This window comes from Pelophylax lessonae (assembly GCF_965119305.1).
Source record: "Pelophylax lessonae genome assembly, chromosome: 2".
Classification (NCBI taxonomy): domain Eukaryota; kingdom Metazoa; phylum Chordata; class Amphibia; order Anura; family Ranidae; genus Pelophylax; species Pelophylax lessonae.
In genome coordinates this window covers 263,607,617-263,625,741 of record NC_138769.1, presented here as the reverse complement: position 1 = coordinate 263,625,741, position 18,125 = coordinate 263,607,617, and the positions used below count along the sequence as shown (strand labels likewise).

General features: G+C 49.3%; 1 protein-coding gene across 1 annotated transcript; it reads right to left on the bottom strand.

Annotated features, from left to right (window-relative positions):
• Positions 1-11,146: 11,146 nt before the first annotated feature.
• On the bottom strand, positions 11,147-12,484 carry LOC309548054 (uncharacterized protein; the record flags this gene model as incomplete). The annotated part of the gene is made up of 1 exon (XM_082248023.1): positions 11,147-12,484. The coding sequence occupies one exon, from the start codon at positions 12,482-12,484 to the stop codon at positions 11,147-11,149; it is 1,338 nt and encodes a 445-aa protein (XP_082104149.1).
• Positions 12,485-18,125: the final 5,641 nt, after the last annotated feature.

Genomic DNA, 18,125 nt, shown 5'->3' with positions numbered 1-18,125 from the left:
ATTAGCAGCTCTGTGTCACAGCTCCAGGATTCCTTACTGAGGAAAACCCACACACCGAGGATGAGGATCTGGGAGGGATGGCCAGAGCTAAATGAATAACGGTTGAAGGTAGTTAGGAAGATAAGGAGAGGGGGCAGCGAGGAAGCAGGTGATATGTGGGTGGAATTCCTTTTTGCACAAGGAGAAAATAAGGACAGTAAAGGTAATAGGAGAGGGAGAGCAAAAGAAGGTGGGTAGTCTGTCACATCTCACAAATGTTCTAGTATCCCATTAAGCACTAGGAATATATGCAGGTTATTTAACCTACCTATGCATTGCGCATGTTTTTAGCAAGTGTACACTTCTGTTAGATAAAGGTGAGGATAGAAAATGTCACTATGGTTTTTTTTTAGCTGGAACTTGGTGGAACTCAGTTCCAACACCTTTGGCTCAGGCCTTCTGCTCCCTGCTCATCACTATCACTTGTAAACACAGGGTCATGGTTGAGTTCCTGCACCTTTTTTCTGAGAAAAAAAGCCCTGTGTATACATAACCCCATCTACTAGGTTCCACACTATGTTCACCACTGCCCCCATTGCCAGGGTTGCCCTTAAACTGGTATAGCCCTCAGAAAAACCTAAGCAATGCTTTTATACTAGCTCGGCCTCTGAACCATATGGCTACTTTGTTTTATTTTAACAGAAATACCCATGTGGTTCCTTTAACCGCTTGCCGACTATTTACTGCAGCGGTCAGCCCCTCACAGGCAAAGTGACGTAGGACTACGTAGCTAGCCTGTGAGGCTCTAGGGAGCGAGCGCGCACCGCCGGAGGCGCGCTCCCGCACGGTCACGGACCCCCCTCCCCGCGCGTGTGCCCGGAGGACCCGATGTCCGCCGGGCACTCGCGATCGTCGGTTACACCGGGAGAAAGGCAGGCGGCTAATGTAAACAAAGCCGCCTGTCATTCTCCCCTGTGTAAGAATGGAGATCACACTGTTCTACTATGTAGAACCGTTGATCACTGTTCCTACACTAGTAGCCACATCCAATCACAGTTAGAAGCACGCCCCTAGGGACACACTTAACCCCTCCCTCTCAAAAAAGTTAACCCCTTCACTGCCAGTGTCATTTTTACAGTAACAGTGCATATGTATAGCACTGATTACTGTAGTAATGTCACTGGTAACCCCAAAAGTGTCAAAAATGTCAGTCAAGGGTCCAATCTGTCTGCCGCAATGTCGCAGTCCAGCAAAAAAAAAAAATTTTTTTTTTTTAGCCCCTCTTACCTTTTGTACAGTGTCGTCCTCAATTTACAAACTCACCTGCCCAGCGACCAGTGTGATAAACCTTTTCAGGTGGCTCAGCCCAGATCCTTTGCTGCCATTGCCACCTTGGTCCTCCTCAGTTATTGGGAGCTTGCTGCCTCTTTTGGGTTCAGGCAGTCAGCACCCAATGATGCCCACAGCTTCGCCCACTGGCTGCTTTGTGTCCCTACTCCTGAAGCCTCCTGGGATATGCAATGGGAATATCCCAGGAGGCTGCAGGAGCAGGGATACATAATTCTTGTCTAGGCAAGACAGAATAAAAAATATTATAAAAATAGAAAAAAAGAAAAAAAAAAAAAAAAACAGAACAAAAACGTCTTTGGAGGAGGGAAGGGTGGAAGTGGGTTAAAGTATTAAGGGTTAAGGGCGAAGGTGTGCTTTAAAGTGGTAATAAACCCAAAACCAGAAATGCAATATATTGCAGCTTACCAATCAATAAATGTGGTGGCTGCTTGTTTTCTTTTTTAGGCTTTTCCCCTCTGTTTTCACCTAGCGATCTGGACAGTAACACAATTCCTGTTTTGGAATGCCTACAACTCTGGATAAAGGAGCAACAGGGACACCTTTGGACAACAGCATTGTCAGTCTGTGGGGAGGGAAGTGTTAGATGCGCTAGCAGATTTAGATACACTAAACAAATTAAAGCCAAACTCCAGCCAACATATTTTGAGCAGTTACAGCAACAGTTCTGTTCCTTTTGGGAAAAAGGGTTTACATAAATAAAAGCTGATCATTGTAAGCACCCCTGTTGGTGGCAAATGGTTTGTCTCAACCCTCTAACTTCCACATTTGCAGTAAAGTTTAGTCCATTGAAAAACAATGCATTTACTGGCCAGTTCACCAGGTGAACATGAAGGAAAGAAAGCCTAAAAAAAAAGGAATGCAGTCACCACATCTAAGAACTGGTAACCTGCAATATAATAAGGCTGCTTTCAGTCTGACGCAGTGTGGTTTGACTGCACCATAGTGCAGCACAGCTTACCTGAGGGGTTATCTCTGAAAGCGCACCAAAACTCCTGCATGCTGCGTCTTTGGTGCGTTATGAGAAGGTGCACAAAACAAGCAGGACATAATATAACTCAATCGGAAAGCAAGGCTCTGTGTTATAAACACAGTAGGCATCATGACTGTCTTAAAAAAAAAGAAAACTTGAATATGAAAGAAAAAAAAAGTAAAAAAAAAAAAAAGAAAATTAAAAAAAGAAGAAATGAAAATGACATGGGTTCTTTTTGTATACTTTTTTAGGTGTTAGGCATGTTCACGGGTGGGGATGGCCTTAATGGTGTTTTTCTGTTATACTTGTGTCACAACTGGCAGTTATCCCTTTTGCAGGCTGAGGTGGCAGGTGGCAGACAGAGTGTTGTGAATAGGTAGCAGGAGGCTCAAGTAAGCCCCTGAGCCTAACCTGAATGGCTGGGGCTGAATTGGCTCCTGATAAGGGTGGAGAGTTTGAGACACCCACTCAGCCCTGCAAAAGGGATTCTGGAGCTGGTTATATGGTAGTGGTTTGATCATTCAGGATTTACATATATCAAGCTGTGGCCGATACATAATAATAAAGTATCAACCCAGTCAAAGGGATTTATGTTGTCAGAGTGGTTATTTAAAGTTTTTTGTGAAGAGGGAAGCATAGGTGTCCATAGATTTTTTTTCAGGGGGGGCATCATTTTAAGATCACCCATGCTCCGCCCCAATGTCATGAAGGTGACGTCAGCCACCGCGCGAGCCGCGACTCGTGAGTATTTATTTTTAAAGGGGAAACGGCAGAATTGTTATTTAAAGTGTTTGCTAACCTAAAAAATAATAAAATAAATAAATAAATAAAATATTGATCCTGTTCCCTTAAAGTATGTTATACAGCACAGTGCTTACACTGTGTAATTTGGCCCTTTCTATCACCTTAAATACCTGGCAAAAACTGCCTGGTTATGTCCTCCCCTTTGTAAACTGACCATGGTATATCATGGCTGCTGAGCCCTGACACCCTGGTCAGTCTACGTACCTCCGTCATCCGCAGCTCTCCTGTCTCATCTGTCCTCATTCCCCCCTCCCTCCCTGTCTGTCTGCTCCTGTGTCAGTGCCCCTATCCTCCCCTCCTGCTGCTGTAGTTTCATTTAAAGTTTCATATCCTGTCTACAGTCTGTTTAATAGGCCTGTGTGCCCCTGTCTCTGTATTTTATAAAAATAAGCAGTTCTTTACCAGTTTTCAACACGCCCATCGTCACTTACGTGACCCACGGTCTCTCTCCTCCTCTTGGCCTCTCCTCCTCCCCTCCTGACTGACGTCAGCGGGGAATCTTCAACCCTGCCCACTGCAGGCAGCTGTCAGATGGGGAGAGGAGAGAGCCAGCGGGTCACGTGAGTGGCGATCGGCACTCTGAAAACTGCTAGAGAACAACTTATTTTTTTAAAACACAGACACAGGGGCACGGGCACACAGGATTATTAAAAGGACCAGAGGATGATGGCAAATACACCCCCTGCCATGTGGGTGTCAATTATATAAATTAAACAGACCACACAGGATGGTATGGCTTAGCAACCACTTTAAAGGGGAAGTTGAAATTCCGGGGGGGGGGGGGTATTGCCCCACCTTGCCTACACCCATGGAAGGAAGTGAACAGTGGATCAGTCAAGTGCAGCTAACCTGCTACAAGCACTCGGGTAGGCTGCACAGCAAAGCAGTCTTAATATTTGCTTTTTGTTTAATAATCCTGCTTTAAGTAAAAATTACTGATGGCATGCAATATTTGAGTCTGAGTCTGCATGTGTTCTGATTCAACCACAGAAATACTTTTTAGTTGTATATTAGATAGTTTCATGTTCTCCTAAACTATAAAGATCAAAATATAGCAAAGAAACAAATAGGTAAAAAAAAAAAACGTAAATTTTAAGGCTCGGTATTGTATTAGTTTTATTCTAGACCAGGCATGTCCAACCTGCGGCCCGGAACCTCAGGCAATGCGGCCCACTGCCCCCTGACAATTTTGTTTTTGCTGGAGAGGAAGGAAGTCAGGTCAGTGGCACGGCCACAGCAGCTTCCAACTAACGGTAGGCAGAGGCTGCCTCAGAGGGGGGAGGGGAGCAGGTGCAGTGTTTCTGACTCCTACCACCAGTGGCGGCCCGTGCATAGGGGGCGCCAGGGCGCCGCCCCCCTTAAAAAAAAGGAAAAAAAAATGACAAAAAAGAACAATAAAGTTATAGAAAAAAAAAATCGGTTCGCCGGCCTATGTGGTGGCTGAAGGGGGGGTGGGGTTTACGACCCAGAAAGGCGCCGATTGGCTGCCTTCTGGGGGCGTAACCTGGGCGCAGGAAAGAGCGCTTGGCCACCCTCACCTTCGTGATATCCTGGCTGTGATTGGTCCAGTCTCCAGCCTGGACCAATCATCATCCAGGACATCCGATCGCTGACGTCGCAATGGGGGCGGTGCCGGTGCGTGCGTTAGTCACTCACCGTCACCGCCGCTCACCTTCCCGCCGGTTCCCTCCGCAGAAGAGGACGAGGGAGAAGCCGCTCACCTTCCCGCCGCCGCTGCAGAAGAGGGCGAAGGATCAAGGATGGGAGAAGCCGCCGCCAATAGCCGAGCCGCCGTCAGGTAAGTGCATTGGGTTGAAGGGAGCACGCAAGCTGGTCTCTGCATTGATTGGGGGACAATGCTGTGGGCACTCTGCAATAATTGGGGTACAATGCTGTGGCACTCTGCAATCATTGGGGTACAATGCTGTGGGCACTCTGCAATCATTGGGGTACAATGCTGTGGGCACTCTGCAATCATTGGGGTACAATGCTGTGGGCACTCTGCAATCATTGGGTTACAATGCTGTGGCACTCTGCAATCATTGGGGTACAATGCTGTGGGCACTCTGCAATCATTGGGGTACAATGCTGTGGGCACTCTGCAATCATTGGGGGACAATGCTGTGGCACTCTGCAATCATTGGGGTACAATGCTGTGGGCACTCTGCAATCATTGGGGTACAATGCTGTGGCACTCTGCAATCATTGGGGTACAATGCTGTGGCACTCTGCAATCATTGGGGGGACAATGCTGTGGCACTCTGCAATCATTGGGGCATGTACGCTGGTCTCTGCATTGAAAGGGGGCATGTACGCTGGTCTCTGCATTGAAAGGGGGCATGTACGCTGGTCACTGCATTGAAAGGGGGCATGTACGCTGGTCTCTGCATTGAAAGGGGGCATATACCATATCCTGTACCATGACCTGTGACATGCCTATACCATATCTGTGCCATGCCTATACCATATCTGTGCCATGCCTATACCATCTCCTGTACCATCACCTGTGCCATGCCTGTACCATCACCTATGCGGATGTGGAAAGTGGGGTCCCCCAGGGTTCTGTCCTGGGACTAATCCTGTTTAATTTATTCATAAATGATCTAGAGGAGGGGATATCTAGTAAAATCTCAGTATTTGCGGATGATACTAAACTAAGCATGCCAATATCTTCTATGCAGGATGTGGAAACCTTACAAGCGGACCTGAACAAAATAACGGGGTGGGCAACTACATGGCAGATGAGGTTTAATGTTGAAAAATGTAAAGTAATGCACTTGGGGGCCAGAAACCAGAAAGCAAGCTACTCACTAGGGGGGGAACCTCTGGGTGAGTCTAGGATGGAAAAGGTCTTGGGGGTACTGGCAGACAACAGGCTTGGCAGTGGCATGCAATGCCAAGCCGCCGCAAGCAAAGCCAACAGAATACTGGGTTGTATAAAAAAGGGGATTCACTCCAGAAATAAAGAGATTATTCTCCCGCTCTACAAGACTCTGGTCCGGCCACATTTGGAGTATGCTGTCCAGTTCTGGGCACCGGTCCTCAGGAAGGATGTGCTGGAACTGGAGAAAGTCCAGAGAAGGGCAACAAAAATAATTAGGGGAATGGAGGACGTCAGCTATGAGGAAAGACTACAAGCACTGAACCTATTCTCTCTGGAGAAGAGACTATTGAGGGGGGATATGATATCAATGTACAAATACTGTACTGGCGACCCTAGCATAAGGAACAAACTATTCAGAGAGAGGAGATACAATAAGACACGTGGCCATTCACTAAAACTAGAGGAAAGGCGGTTTAACCTTAAAATGCGTAAGGGGTTCTTCACTGTTAGAGCGGTAAGGATGTTGAATTCTCTTCCACAAGCAGTCGTATCAGCTGGGAGCATTGATAGTTTCAAAAAACTATTAGATGGGCACCTTGGAGACCACAACATACAGGGGTATACAATGTACGGTTAACAGAAAACACACACACACATCATAGGTTGAACTGGATGGACTGATGTCTTTTTTTCAACCTCACTAACTATGTAACTATGTAACTATGCCATGCCTATACCATCACCTGTAGCAAGAAGAAAATGACCGCACTCCGATGTAAATCAAAAATTGGAGTAAAATTTATTCCACATCAAAACAAATGGGCAAACTGGAACAACACACTGTGGATGCAGGACACAAAGGCAGACGCGTTTCACGACTAAGAGATGTCGCTTACTCATTGCCAACTCCTTCACCTGTCATCACCTGTGCCATGCCTGTACCATGACTTCAAAGTCACGCAATTTTTTACTGCGTTTTTTGACGCGAAGCAATACCTATTACATTTTTCTTTTTGCGCCCCCCCAAACATTTTGAGCACCAGCCGCCACTGCCTACCACCATGTCCACTTCAAATCACTGAAGTGGTCATGGTGGTTAGAGTGTTCCTTTATTATTGCTCAGAAGAAGTAAACCTCTGTATACTGATTCCATTTCATTTGATCATCCTCTAGTCTTGTTAAATTAGTGCGGGGGGGTGCGGCAGGGCGGGAAGGGGCGCGGCAGCATTTTATTACTTATATACCTTAACTATAGTATATATTTAATATGCGGCCCGAGAAAATTTCTCTACACTCAATGTGGCCCAGAGAAGCTAAAAGGTTGGACACCCATGTTCTAGACCATTGGTCCCCAAATTGTGGCCCGAGGGCCAGATGTGCCCTTTGCTTGCATTTATCCAGCCCTTGGGGCATTATTCCACCCACTGTAAGCAATAGTGGGCCATAGTTCCTGCCACTCTATTCTTCCCACTGACAATGATTGGGCACTATTCCTCTCACTGACACCGACGATGGAGCACTATTCCTCCAAATGACACCAATGATGGGCAACTATTCCTCCCACTGACGCCAGTGATGGGGCACTAGTTCTCCCTCTGACACCAATTATGGGGCATTATTCCTTTCTCTGACACCAATGATGGGGCGCTATTCCTCCCACTGACACCAATTATGGAAACTATTACTCCCACTGATAACAATGATGGGCAACTATTCCTCCGACTGACACCAACAATGGGGCACTATTCCTCCCCCTAATACCAAAGATGGGGAACTGTTTACTGACTGTTTAATGACACCAGGTCATTTTCTACTCCCACTGGCCATAGTCTGGTCCCCCTAAAGTTTGAAAGACAGTAAAGTCGCCATTTGTTTAGAAATTTTGGAGACCCCTGTTCTAGACACTAGCCCATATTTTTTCTGTTTTTGGTTAATATCAACTGCACTATGACTGGAATCAACTACAGAAACATTCAAAATCACATTTACCTTCAATTAAAACATGGGGCCACAGAAATGGGTTGCAGCTTTTATAACATATAATCATTTAGTATATGACTTACAATATTTTATAATGAGCAATTTGTATACAAATAAGATTTTGTGGAGTATTTCGCCTGAACATTCTCTTCTGGTGTCACATACAGTATGTGGTAGTTGTAATAATATTGTTCCCATCCTAGGTTGGAGCTTTTCCAAATGGAACATAGGAAATATATGATAAATCAGTCCTGGGGTATGAAAACAACCTGACTGGGGTATTGCCCAATGTTTCCGGCTGCCCGGGCTCACACCCAACAACCCACACCTCCCTGTGTCCCAATAACTGACACACACACCTGGTATGGTTTAAAACGGCCAAGGCAGCCTATTTATTAACAAAAACATAAATGATAACCACATTTTATTACACCATATTAATATCCAACATCCAAAAACTAGCCTGACAACAAAAATACCTGCTCTCCCAATAGGTCTCCGGATTTTAGAAGGCACCCTTAAACTGACCAACTGGCTGTATCTGTCACCACCTTAGTGTCACCATAGGCCCCCAGACGCACTTACACCGACTCGTGGGACAAACACTTGTAACTCCTCCCACCGATACAGCCAGTTTCCAACTTTGATTCTTAACACCACCACTTTTTAGGGCAGGTACACCCATACCCAGACCCAAACCCTCGCTCTCCAAAGAGCGTACCAATCCCCTGCCCTCAAAAACCCAGAGACCTCTGCCGCTGCCCTGACTAATCAACCTTGCAACAAACCACCACCCACAAGCCATCCCAAAAAACCTCAACCCATGGGGCGGGAGGGAGGGAGATTTTCACCCTGCGCTGTCCCTTGCTGGAATGAGGCTACAAGCAATACTCCCCAAGAAGACCCCCTTGAGACCACACCCTGCCCCACCCTGACCTCCACCAATAAGGTAAGTCCTTTATTTACTTAAAACTCCTGAACTTAATTAACCCTTAGTTCCGTGGCCTGCAAGTCCAAACCCCAGTCATGCAGGCCCTCTGCCTAGGCTGCGCCTCAGCTCCTGGCCTATTCCTTGACTGGGGTATTGCCCAATGTTTCCGGCTGCCCGGGCTCACACCCAACAACCCACACCTCCCTGTGTCCCAATAACTGACACACACACCTGGTATGGTTTAAAACGGCCAAGGCAGCCTATTTATTAACAAAAACATAAATGATAACCACATTTTATTACACCATTTTAATATCCAACATCCAAAAACTAGCCTGACAACAAAAATACCTGCTCTCCCAATAGGTCTCCGGATTTTAGAAGGCACCCTTAAACTGACCAACCGGCTGTATCTGTCACCACCTTAGACGCACTTACACCGACTCGGGGACAAACACTTGTAACTCCTCCCACCGATACAGCCAGTTTCCAACTTTGATTCTTAACACCACCACTTCTTAGGGCAGGTACACCTATACCAACGATGGGCCCAGACCCTCGCTCTCCAAAGAGCGTACCAATCCCCTGCCCTCAAAAACCCAGAGACCTCTGTCACAGACGCCCAGCGTGAAACCTTACACCTGGGCGACCCCCCACACCCGCACAGCTCTGCGTAAACCCTCCTGCAAACCCAAGCACCACAAATCGATGCCCACCGCATTAAGGTGAACACCATCCCCTCGAAGAAACAATCCCACATCACGTTCCAGCTCCACATGCCGCACCACCAAGCCCCCATTACGGACCACAAACCTGGACACCTCCTTTTTAACTTTGATGCGGGCCTTGTTGAGCCGGTGTACCGACCTGGCCAAACGCCACGATGTTCGGGCCACTATGTCCGACCACACCACCACCGTGTCCGGAAAGAGGGTGCGCAAATGCAAGAAGTCAAACTTAATGTCCCGGATCAGTTCCCTCATGGAACGAAGCCCCAGGTCATTACCCCCTACATGCAACAGGAGCACGTCAGGAGGCCTATCCAACCTGGAGCAGCGGTGCACCTCAGGCAACACTAGGGACCACAGCATGCACGAGACCCCAATCCATTTAACCCTGGCCTCCCTCCTAGAGAAACCCAACTGCGACCATCCGGGCGAACATCCGCCCGCTTTGCCCCCCAGAACACATAAGAGTGCCCTAGGATCCACACCAAGCCTTCAGAACCTGCAAAACAGAAGAGAGGACAATAGCCACCAAGGGAACCATTCCCCCAGATAGAACAACAAACAGGATGGAAAAAATAAAAACACGGAACCCGAGGGGTCCACACAGAAACACGACAGAAAACCACACGAAAGAGACATGACCCCCCCCAGGACCCTCCCCGGAAAGACACCCCAACACTCCTACACCCTCCAGTCTTACAACAAATGCGGGCGGACATACAGCCGGAACCGCCCCGACTCCCGACGGCCAATCTTCTGAACCACGCGATCATCCAGACCCCATCGAGCCGCCCCCGTAGCCGCCCCAATGCGGAAGGAATGCGGGGAAAAGTTGGCCGTCGACCAACCGGCAGCCACCAAGGACTTCCGGAAAACTGACACAAACTGGAAGCGGGACAACGCCGAGCCATCAGCATGCCGAAGCAAGGGCCCCGATCCTGAGGGCCGTATGAGAAACCAGTCCCGGACAGCCCGCACCGGGCACACCCGGAAACCAGGAACCTCGCCCAAGTCAATCCACAGTCCCACCCCTAGCTGATCCGTCTTGGACCGACGGACCCGCAAGGACACTCCGGCCCCCCTAAAAAATACATCCGCTACATCTAGACCACCACCCCCTTTTCGGGACTGACACACCAACTCACCCACCCGAAAAGCCCCGAAAAAGGCCAACACGAAAGCCGTACGAAAGAGGGTTGCCTCAAACGGCGAGGAACAGACCCCACCCAAACATCCCACAATGGCCCCCAGAATAGCAAACGAGACCGGGCGGCGTGAGTCCGGAGCCCCCTTACCCCGCTTGAAGCCCCGTGCCGCCCGAATAACCAGAAAATCCTTGGTCACATTCTTGACCCCTGACAACTGAAAAAGAAATGACAGGGCCGCCAATTTTCGGCTCACAACCGAAACAGACACGCCCCTTTCCACCTGCAGCTCGAGAAAACACAACACCGCACCCAAGCAATCTCCATCTGAGAAGCAGCCCCCAAGGACACTCACCAGCCCATGCCACTCACTCCAATCCTTTTCATAAGCCGACCACGTAGACGGGCACACCGAGTTCCTGACTAACCCAGGTATCAAGCGAAGGCGATGCTCCACAAGTGTTCCGGACAGGGTAGCCCGTTCCGCTCCGCTTTCGGTGCCACGACGCGAAACTTCTCCCACTGAAAACGAGACAGAGCATCAGCCACCGTATTCTCAACACCCGGTACATGCACCGCACAAACATAACAGTTCAGACACAGACAACGCAAGACCAAATGCCGGAGAAAACGCACCACCGGGGGAGAGGAGGCCGACGTATTGTTGATGGCCTGGACCACCCCCATATTGTCACAATGAAAGTGGACCAGCTGGTTCCGCAAAGCCTCCCCCCACAGTTCCACCGCCAACACAATCGGGAACAACTCAAGAAGCACCAGGTTGCCCAGCAACGCGGCCTCCCGCCACGAAGCCGGCCATACTCCCGCACTCCATTGCCCCCGAAAGAAAGCCCCGTAACCAACAGACCCGGCCGCATCCGTAAACAGATCCAACTCGCCCTGAGACACCATGCCAGCCATCCAGAGCGACCGCCCATTGTACAGGTCCAAGAATGAACGCCACACCAGAAGAAAATTATGGGGTGCCCGCACCCCCGCCACCGCCAGCCGGCGACAAAAAATGCGACCCATCGGCATAATGCGACAAGCAAAATTAAGCTTCCCCAACAGCGACTGAAGCGCCCGCAACTGAATCTTGCGACCCCCAAGCGCAGCAGCCACCGACGCGCGTAGGTCACTCAATTTATCCAGCGGCAAGCGACACTCCATCGCCCCCGTGTCAATGACAATCCCCAAGAACTGCAAAGCGGTAGTAGGCCCCTCCGTTTTTTCCGCGGCCAGCGGCACCCCAAAAGACGCAAAGACATGCTGCACCGTGGACAACAGAATCCTACACACCGGGGAATCGGCCGGACCCATCACCAAAAAATCGTCTAAATAATGAATGATGGAAGACAACCCAGAAACGTCCTTCACCACCCACTCCAAAAAGGAACTAAAGGCCTCAAACAAAGAACACGAAATGGCACAACCCATGGGCAAACAAAGGTCAACAAAAAACTGACCCTCCCAAACGCAGCCCAACAGATGAACACTGCAAGGGTGTACCGGCAACAACCGAAAGGCGGATTCAATGTCCGTCTTGGCCAAAAGAGCCCCCGCCCCCAACTTGCGAACCCATGCAACCGCCCTATCGAAGGAGGCATAGGACACCGAACAAAGGTCCGGATCAATCGCATCATTCACCGAAACCCCTTTAGGGAACGAAAGGTGGTGAATCATCCAAAATTTTGTGGGCTCCTTCTTAGGAACCACCCCCAATGGGGACACCACCAGGCCCCCCATCGGCGGGGAGGAAAAAGGACCCACCATCCTGCCCAAGGAAATCTCCTTGGCCAATTTATCGGACACCACCGCCGCATGCAGCTTGGCAGACCGCAAATTATCAGGCACCGGAGGGACACGCTCAAGCGCAGTCGGAATCACGAACCCCTCGGAAAAACCCTGAAACAACAAGCGCGCCGCGGCCCGATCCGGATACCTACCTAAGAACGGCGCCATTTTTTCCACCCGAACTGGGGTCCTCCCCCTTTCCAGCTTCAGATGGCTTCCCTTTTCCTTGCCGGAAACACTTAGAGCCAGGGTGCGAGCCCCCGCAACTGGAGCACTCGTGCCTGAAACGGCAAGAACCCCCGAACTTGCAGTTCCCCTCGTTGAACTGCCAGCAGAACCCCTTGCGCTTGGAGGCCGGCGGTGCAGAGGTAGAAACGCCACCCCTGGCCCCCCCCCCCCGGAAAAGGGGGTGCTGGAACCCCGCGCCTGTGTCATAAGTTTCATCCACAGGCCAATATCCTTGTGGTCCCACCGCAATTCAGGGCGAACTGCCTTCCGTTGCCGGAACTGTTCGTCGTACCGCAACCAGGCCATGCCCCCATACACCCGCATCGCCTCTCCGATAGAACCGAGCAACACTCAGGCGACTTTTCCCCGATGATGCAGGCCAAAATGTTAAACGCCTGCAGCCAATTCCCGAAAGTCCTCGGGATCAGCTGATAACGCCGCTTCTCCTCCTCCTCCTTCTTGCTCTCGTCCGGTTTAACCTTATCCAGGTTAAATTTTTCCAGGGGGAGCAAGGAGAAAATCTCCACATACTCACCCTTCCAGATGCGTTCCTTCACCTCCGGCTTGAGATGAGCACCCAAGGGGCCCTCAAAACAGACATAAACCTCGCAGCACGCCGCGTCTGCCAGACGCACGCCGTCACCGTCCGCCGTCTTCTTGGGTTAAGCCACAGCCGGCGCCGCAGGAGGTACCGAACCCGAAACCTGCTTTCCGCCCGCCGAAACGGACCCCGCACCAGCCGCCGCACCCGGAATCACGGGCGGCGGGGAAGGCCTGCCCTGCCCCCCAACCGCCGTCCCCAGCACACCCCCTCCCCCGGTCCATGCCTGCACCGGGGAACCCGCCAACGCCGGAGACCCACCATCCCCAAAGCGCGACAGCACCGCGCTGAATCCAGACATAAAGGCTTGCAGGATATTAGCCACAAGCCCCTCCCCCCCACAGCAGGAGCCCCCGACAGGGACCCTCCCCACCTACAACCCCGGGAACCCCCCCAAGGCACCCGGACCCCCCAACACAGACACCCCAGACTGCACAGACGGAGAGACAACCAGAGAGCTGCCAGAGGCAGACTTACCAGGCTGTGCCAAGGCCTCCGGCCTCACAGCCGCCGATCCCGGTCCTTGTAGTCGACTCCGATCCTCCTGCTGGACATCTGGACCCGCGGACAGTTCCCCATCTTCAGACCCAGTCAGCTCTCCCTCCGAACGGTCGTCCGCTGCAGCGCCACCGCCATCCAGCAGAGGGAGCTCCAAGCGCCGACCGATGACGTCACCCACAGCTCCGCCGCGATCTCCCGCCACGCTTCTCCTCCGCAACACCCGCTGGGCTCTCTGCAATCGGGAGGCAGCTGCCGCAGTCCGCTCCGGATTTCTAGATGAGGCGCCGCTCGCTCCACCACAGGTACCTCCGCTTCTGTCCCCGGCAGTCCCGGCCGCCACGGCTAGGCCACAACCCGATGCCGAACTCCTCCCACGCCGAGCTCCGCTCCTAGCTGGCCGACCACCAGCGGAGCAGGCCGCAACAGAACTTCCACGAGGAGAGGGGGGAGGGGAGCACGACACCGACCTCGCTCTCCCCCTCCAGGGGCCCGCCGGTGACGGGGATTCCTCCCAGCCCCCCCGGGAGAAGAGGCAGGCATCCTCTTTGCCGCAGGGGCTGAAGGGTCCCGGATGGGGCTCCCATTGCGGCGACCACCCCTAGGGGTCACCTCCGGATTCAAGCGCTCAGGGGGCCTTGACCGCCTAGCGCGCACTCTGTGGGGCACAGGCTCAGCAGGTGCCCGGCCCGACCCCTGAAGCACCTCAGGCATCTGAGCACGCAGCCACTGAGGTCCGTTCGCCATCGCATAAGCCCTCACGCTGGCCAACATGGCTTCCAAATCCTCCATCTTGATTTTGCAATGTCTCTTACACAGGAGAGAAGATTTTCACCCTGCGCTGTCCCTTGCTGGAATGAGGCTACAAGCAATACTCCCCAAGAAGACCCCCTTGAGACCACACCCTACCCCACCCTGACCTCCACCAATAAGGTAAGTCCTTTATTTACTTAAAACTCCTGAACTTAATTATCCCTTAATTCCGTGGCCTGCAAGTCCAAACCCCAGTCATGCAGGCCCTCTGCCTAGGCTGCGCCTCAGCTCCTGGCCTATTCCTTTCTTCAATGAAAAATAAACTGAAATATGCAGAGTGCACTTCTGATGCTTACTTTAAAGCATTGCAAAGAGAGCATAGACAAAAGAGTGTATTTCCATTGTAATTATTTTTAAATAAACCATAAGTGAAATAATGGCTACTGTAAATCCACATTGCTAGAAGTTTAACATTTCTGCAGACTTCAGAACCCAGTGTGTTTATTGACATATCCGAGTGGAATGGTCAGAACATCCATTCCACATGCAAGCAATAGGCAAGTATGGTTGCCCTTTTTTAATCTATTAGTTATTAAATAAATGGGCCAATGTGTTTTGGAGAAAAACTGAAGTGTATATAAACACCAACAAATAAAATTTGCTCCTTTTTGGTATGTTAAATATATCAATGAAAGATACTGTATCTAAACCAGTTTTCTTTTCATAGGCTTCTTTTCCTTTACCACACTTATTTAACCACTTGCCGACCGTATATTGTATATATACGGTGGAAAGGCGGCTCTCCTGGGCAGGATCACGTACCTGAACGTGATCCTGCACTTCCGGGTCTGGGAGCGCGCATGATTGGACACAGTGGGAGCCAATCAGTGGGTCCAGCAAAGCAGGAACACGGATCTCTGCCTTCCCATAGTACAAGCACCTTCATAGTGTACACAAGCATAGGTTAGGCACACAGTTAACCCTTTGATTGCCCCTGATGTTACCCCTTCCCTTTGGCTCTGAGGGATCCCCCCTCGAAACACGTCAGCCATCTGTAGGGTCCCCTGACGTGCTGGACATAGTCCTGGTGACCTCATTGCTTTGTTATGCTTTTATGACTAATTTGTTTGTGAGTATACTTCTTTCATTTTTTACAATAATAAGCACCACTTGGGTAATGCGCAAGGTTGGTGTGCTCTCTTTTTGTTTTCTCTGCAGTGTTACCCATTCCCAGCCAGTGTCATTAGTAAAGTGATAGCGCATATTTTTAGTATTTATCACTGTATTAGCGCCACTGGTCCCCACTGGCCACCGCAATGTCGCAGTCCCACTATAAGTCTCTGATCACCGCCATTACTAGTAAAAAAAATGTAACGGAACTGCAACCCCACAATGTGCTTGTGTTCTTCCGTCAGAATACAGCTTCATTCAGTCTTGAACATAGATATTAGATATTTTAGCTGCCCCCATACAAAACTAGCCAAGAATAGCTTGTATAAGATCTGGAACATTTATTGAACAAACTCACACCGAATATATACACCACCAGGTCAGGTGCCTGATACATTATCATATGCAGGTGAAATTGTGTACAGAATATAATTAACATATGTAAGGAATAACCAACACGAACAGTATTCTACTTTCCCACTAGCAACTAATAGATGACAGTAATTTAATTAACTTGAGCTAATTAACTAGCAAACTTGCCATCATTGAGCTCAATAAAATACAATACACATTATAATAAGTGTAACCACATCCCTACAGTATACAAAAGGTGAATTAATCAACACAATCAACAATGTGTGGAAGACAGGTGGTTGAGCTGATGACATTAGCATCTGCCATGAGTTTGGCTGTGCGGAGCAGTACCCTTTCGACAATAGGCAGCTAGGCCTTTAACATGGATCCTAGGCCTAGAGTCCCAGAGTCCATGTGGCTTGGGGGGTAACATTATTCCAAGAGTCCCCCCAGCATACACCCCACAAAGAGCAGCGTTCCCTTACAAGCCAGGGCCCATAGTCAGTAGGCAAGAGGCTAGCCTGCAGTTCCCTTCAGAATCCCCTGTCCTGAGTGAGTTTGTCACAGGTGCAGTGTACATCCTAATTCTTGAGAAAATGTAGAAATAATTCACACAGGACACAGGGGGGAGGGGGTAGATGCACATATACTGTACAGTATAACTTTGCTGGGCTTTAAATGAAGACTACCATAGGAGAAGGAAGCTGGACACAGAGGGGGGGGGGGGGACTGTCAGTGTAGCTTTGTTCCCACTAGTGTGACTTTGAACACACAAAGTCGCATGACAAGTCATAGCCCATTAATTTCAATGGTACCCGTTCCCATCTATGCGACTCTGTAAATCAGGGACTTTGAAAAGGTACCTGCACTGCTTTGATGCAACTTTTGATGCGATTTTGATCCAGAGAGGGTAGAGTTGGATCAAAGCTTCACTCAAAGTCGCACTCCAATGTCGCACTCTAGCCTAGTGGCTACGTTGGCACTAATGCAACTGTTAAGTTGTGCAAAGAAAAAGGAACTCCATGATACAAAACAAGTTTGCTCAGGGAGATAGAGATTTGGTGGACTTTAAAGGCACATATTAAATAGGCAAAAGACTACCATAGATATAAAAAACATATATTCTTTTATTTAACCAAAGTTTTTTAAAAAAGAACAAAAGTTCAAAAACACAGAATTATACAATGACATACATATTGTTTGAAATAAGAACATTTATCCTATCTATAGGTCAAAATATTAGATATACAGATATTGTAGTAGTTACACTTTGTGAGTATTAGGATAGTGGTCTGAAGAGGTCGACGCGTTTCGCCTTAGCTTCTTCTGGACCTCAGACGCAAATATACAATTTATCTCTCTCAAAATGCAGAAAACCATGTGATCCGTGGTCATCAGTATCAGTATATCATATTGATCATAGAGTAATAAAAATGGGAAGTGAAGAGGGAGAGAGCCAAGGCCCAAAAAACTGGTGGAGTAGGCCACCTCAATTCCCACACTGGAATCTATCGAGGATTCAGGTCGGGATCAGAGCAATGATATGGAGGCTGCTATTGGTTGTATCACATGAAGGTCTTTGTATCCTTCTGTTTAAACTTAGACCATATTGGGACCCAGTCCCCTTATAGCAGTAGATATAGGTGTCTTGTAACGTTGGATGGAAAAATTCCCCCCAGACTTGTAGTATATCCAATAGTAGAGTATATTCCAGTGTAAAGCAATGATATTATAGAATTTACAGCTGAAATAACTTGTGAATATAATTCCCAGAGATAGAGAAGGTATAGTCATCTGGTTCAAAAGGGGGCGACTGCGCCAAGAGCCTCCATCATCCTGCTCGTATCCCGCGGGTATCATGGCGGGATACGAGCAGGATGATGGAGGCTCTTGGCGCAGTCGCCCCCTTTTGAACCAGATGACTATACCTTCTCTATCTCTGGGAATTATATTCACAAGTTATTTCAGCTGTAAATTCTATAATATCATTGCTTTACACTGGAATATACTCTACTA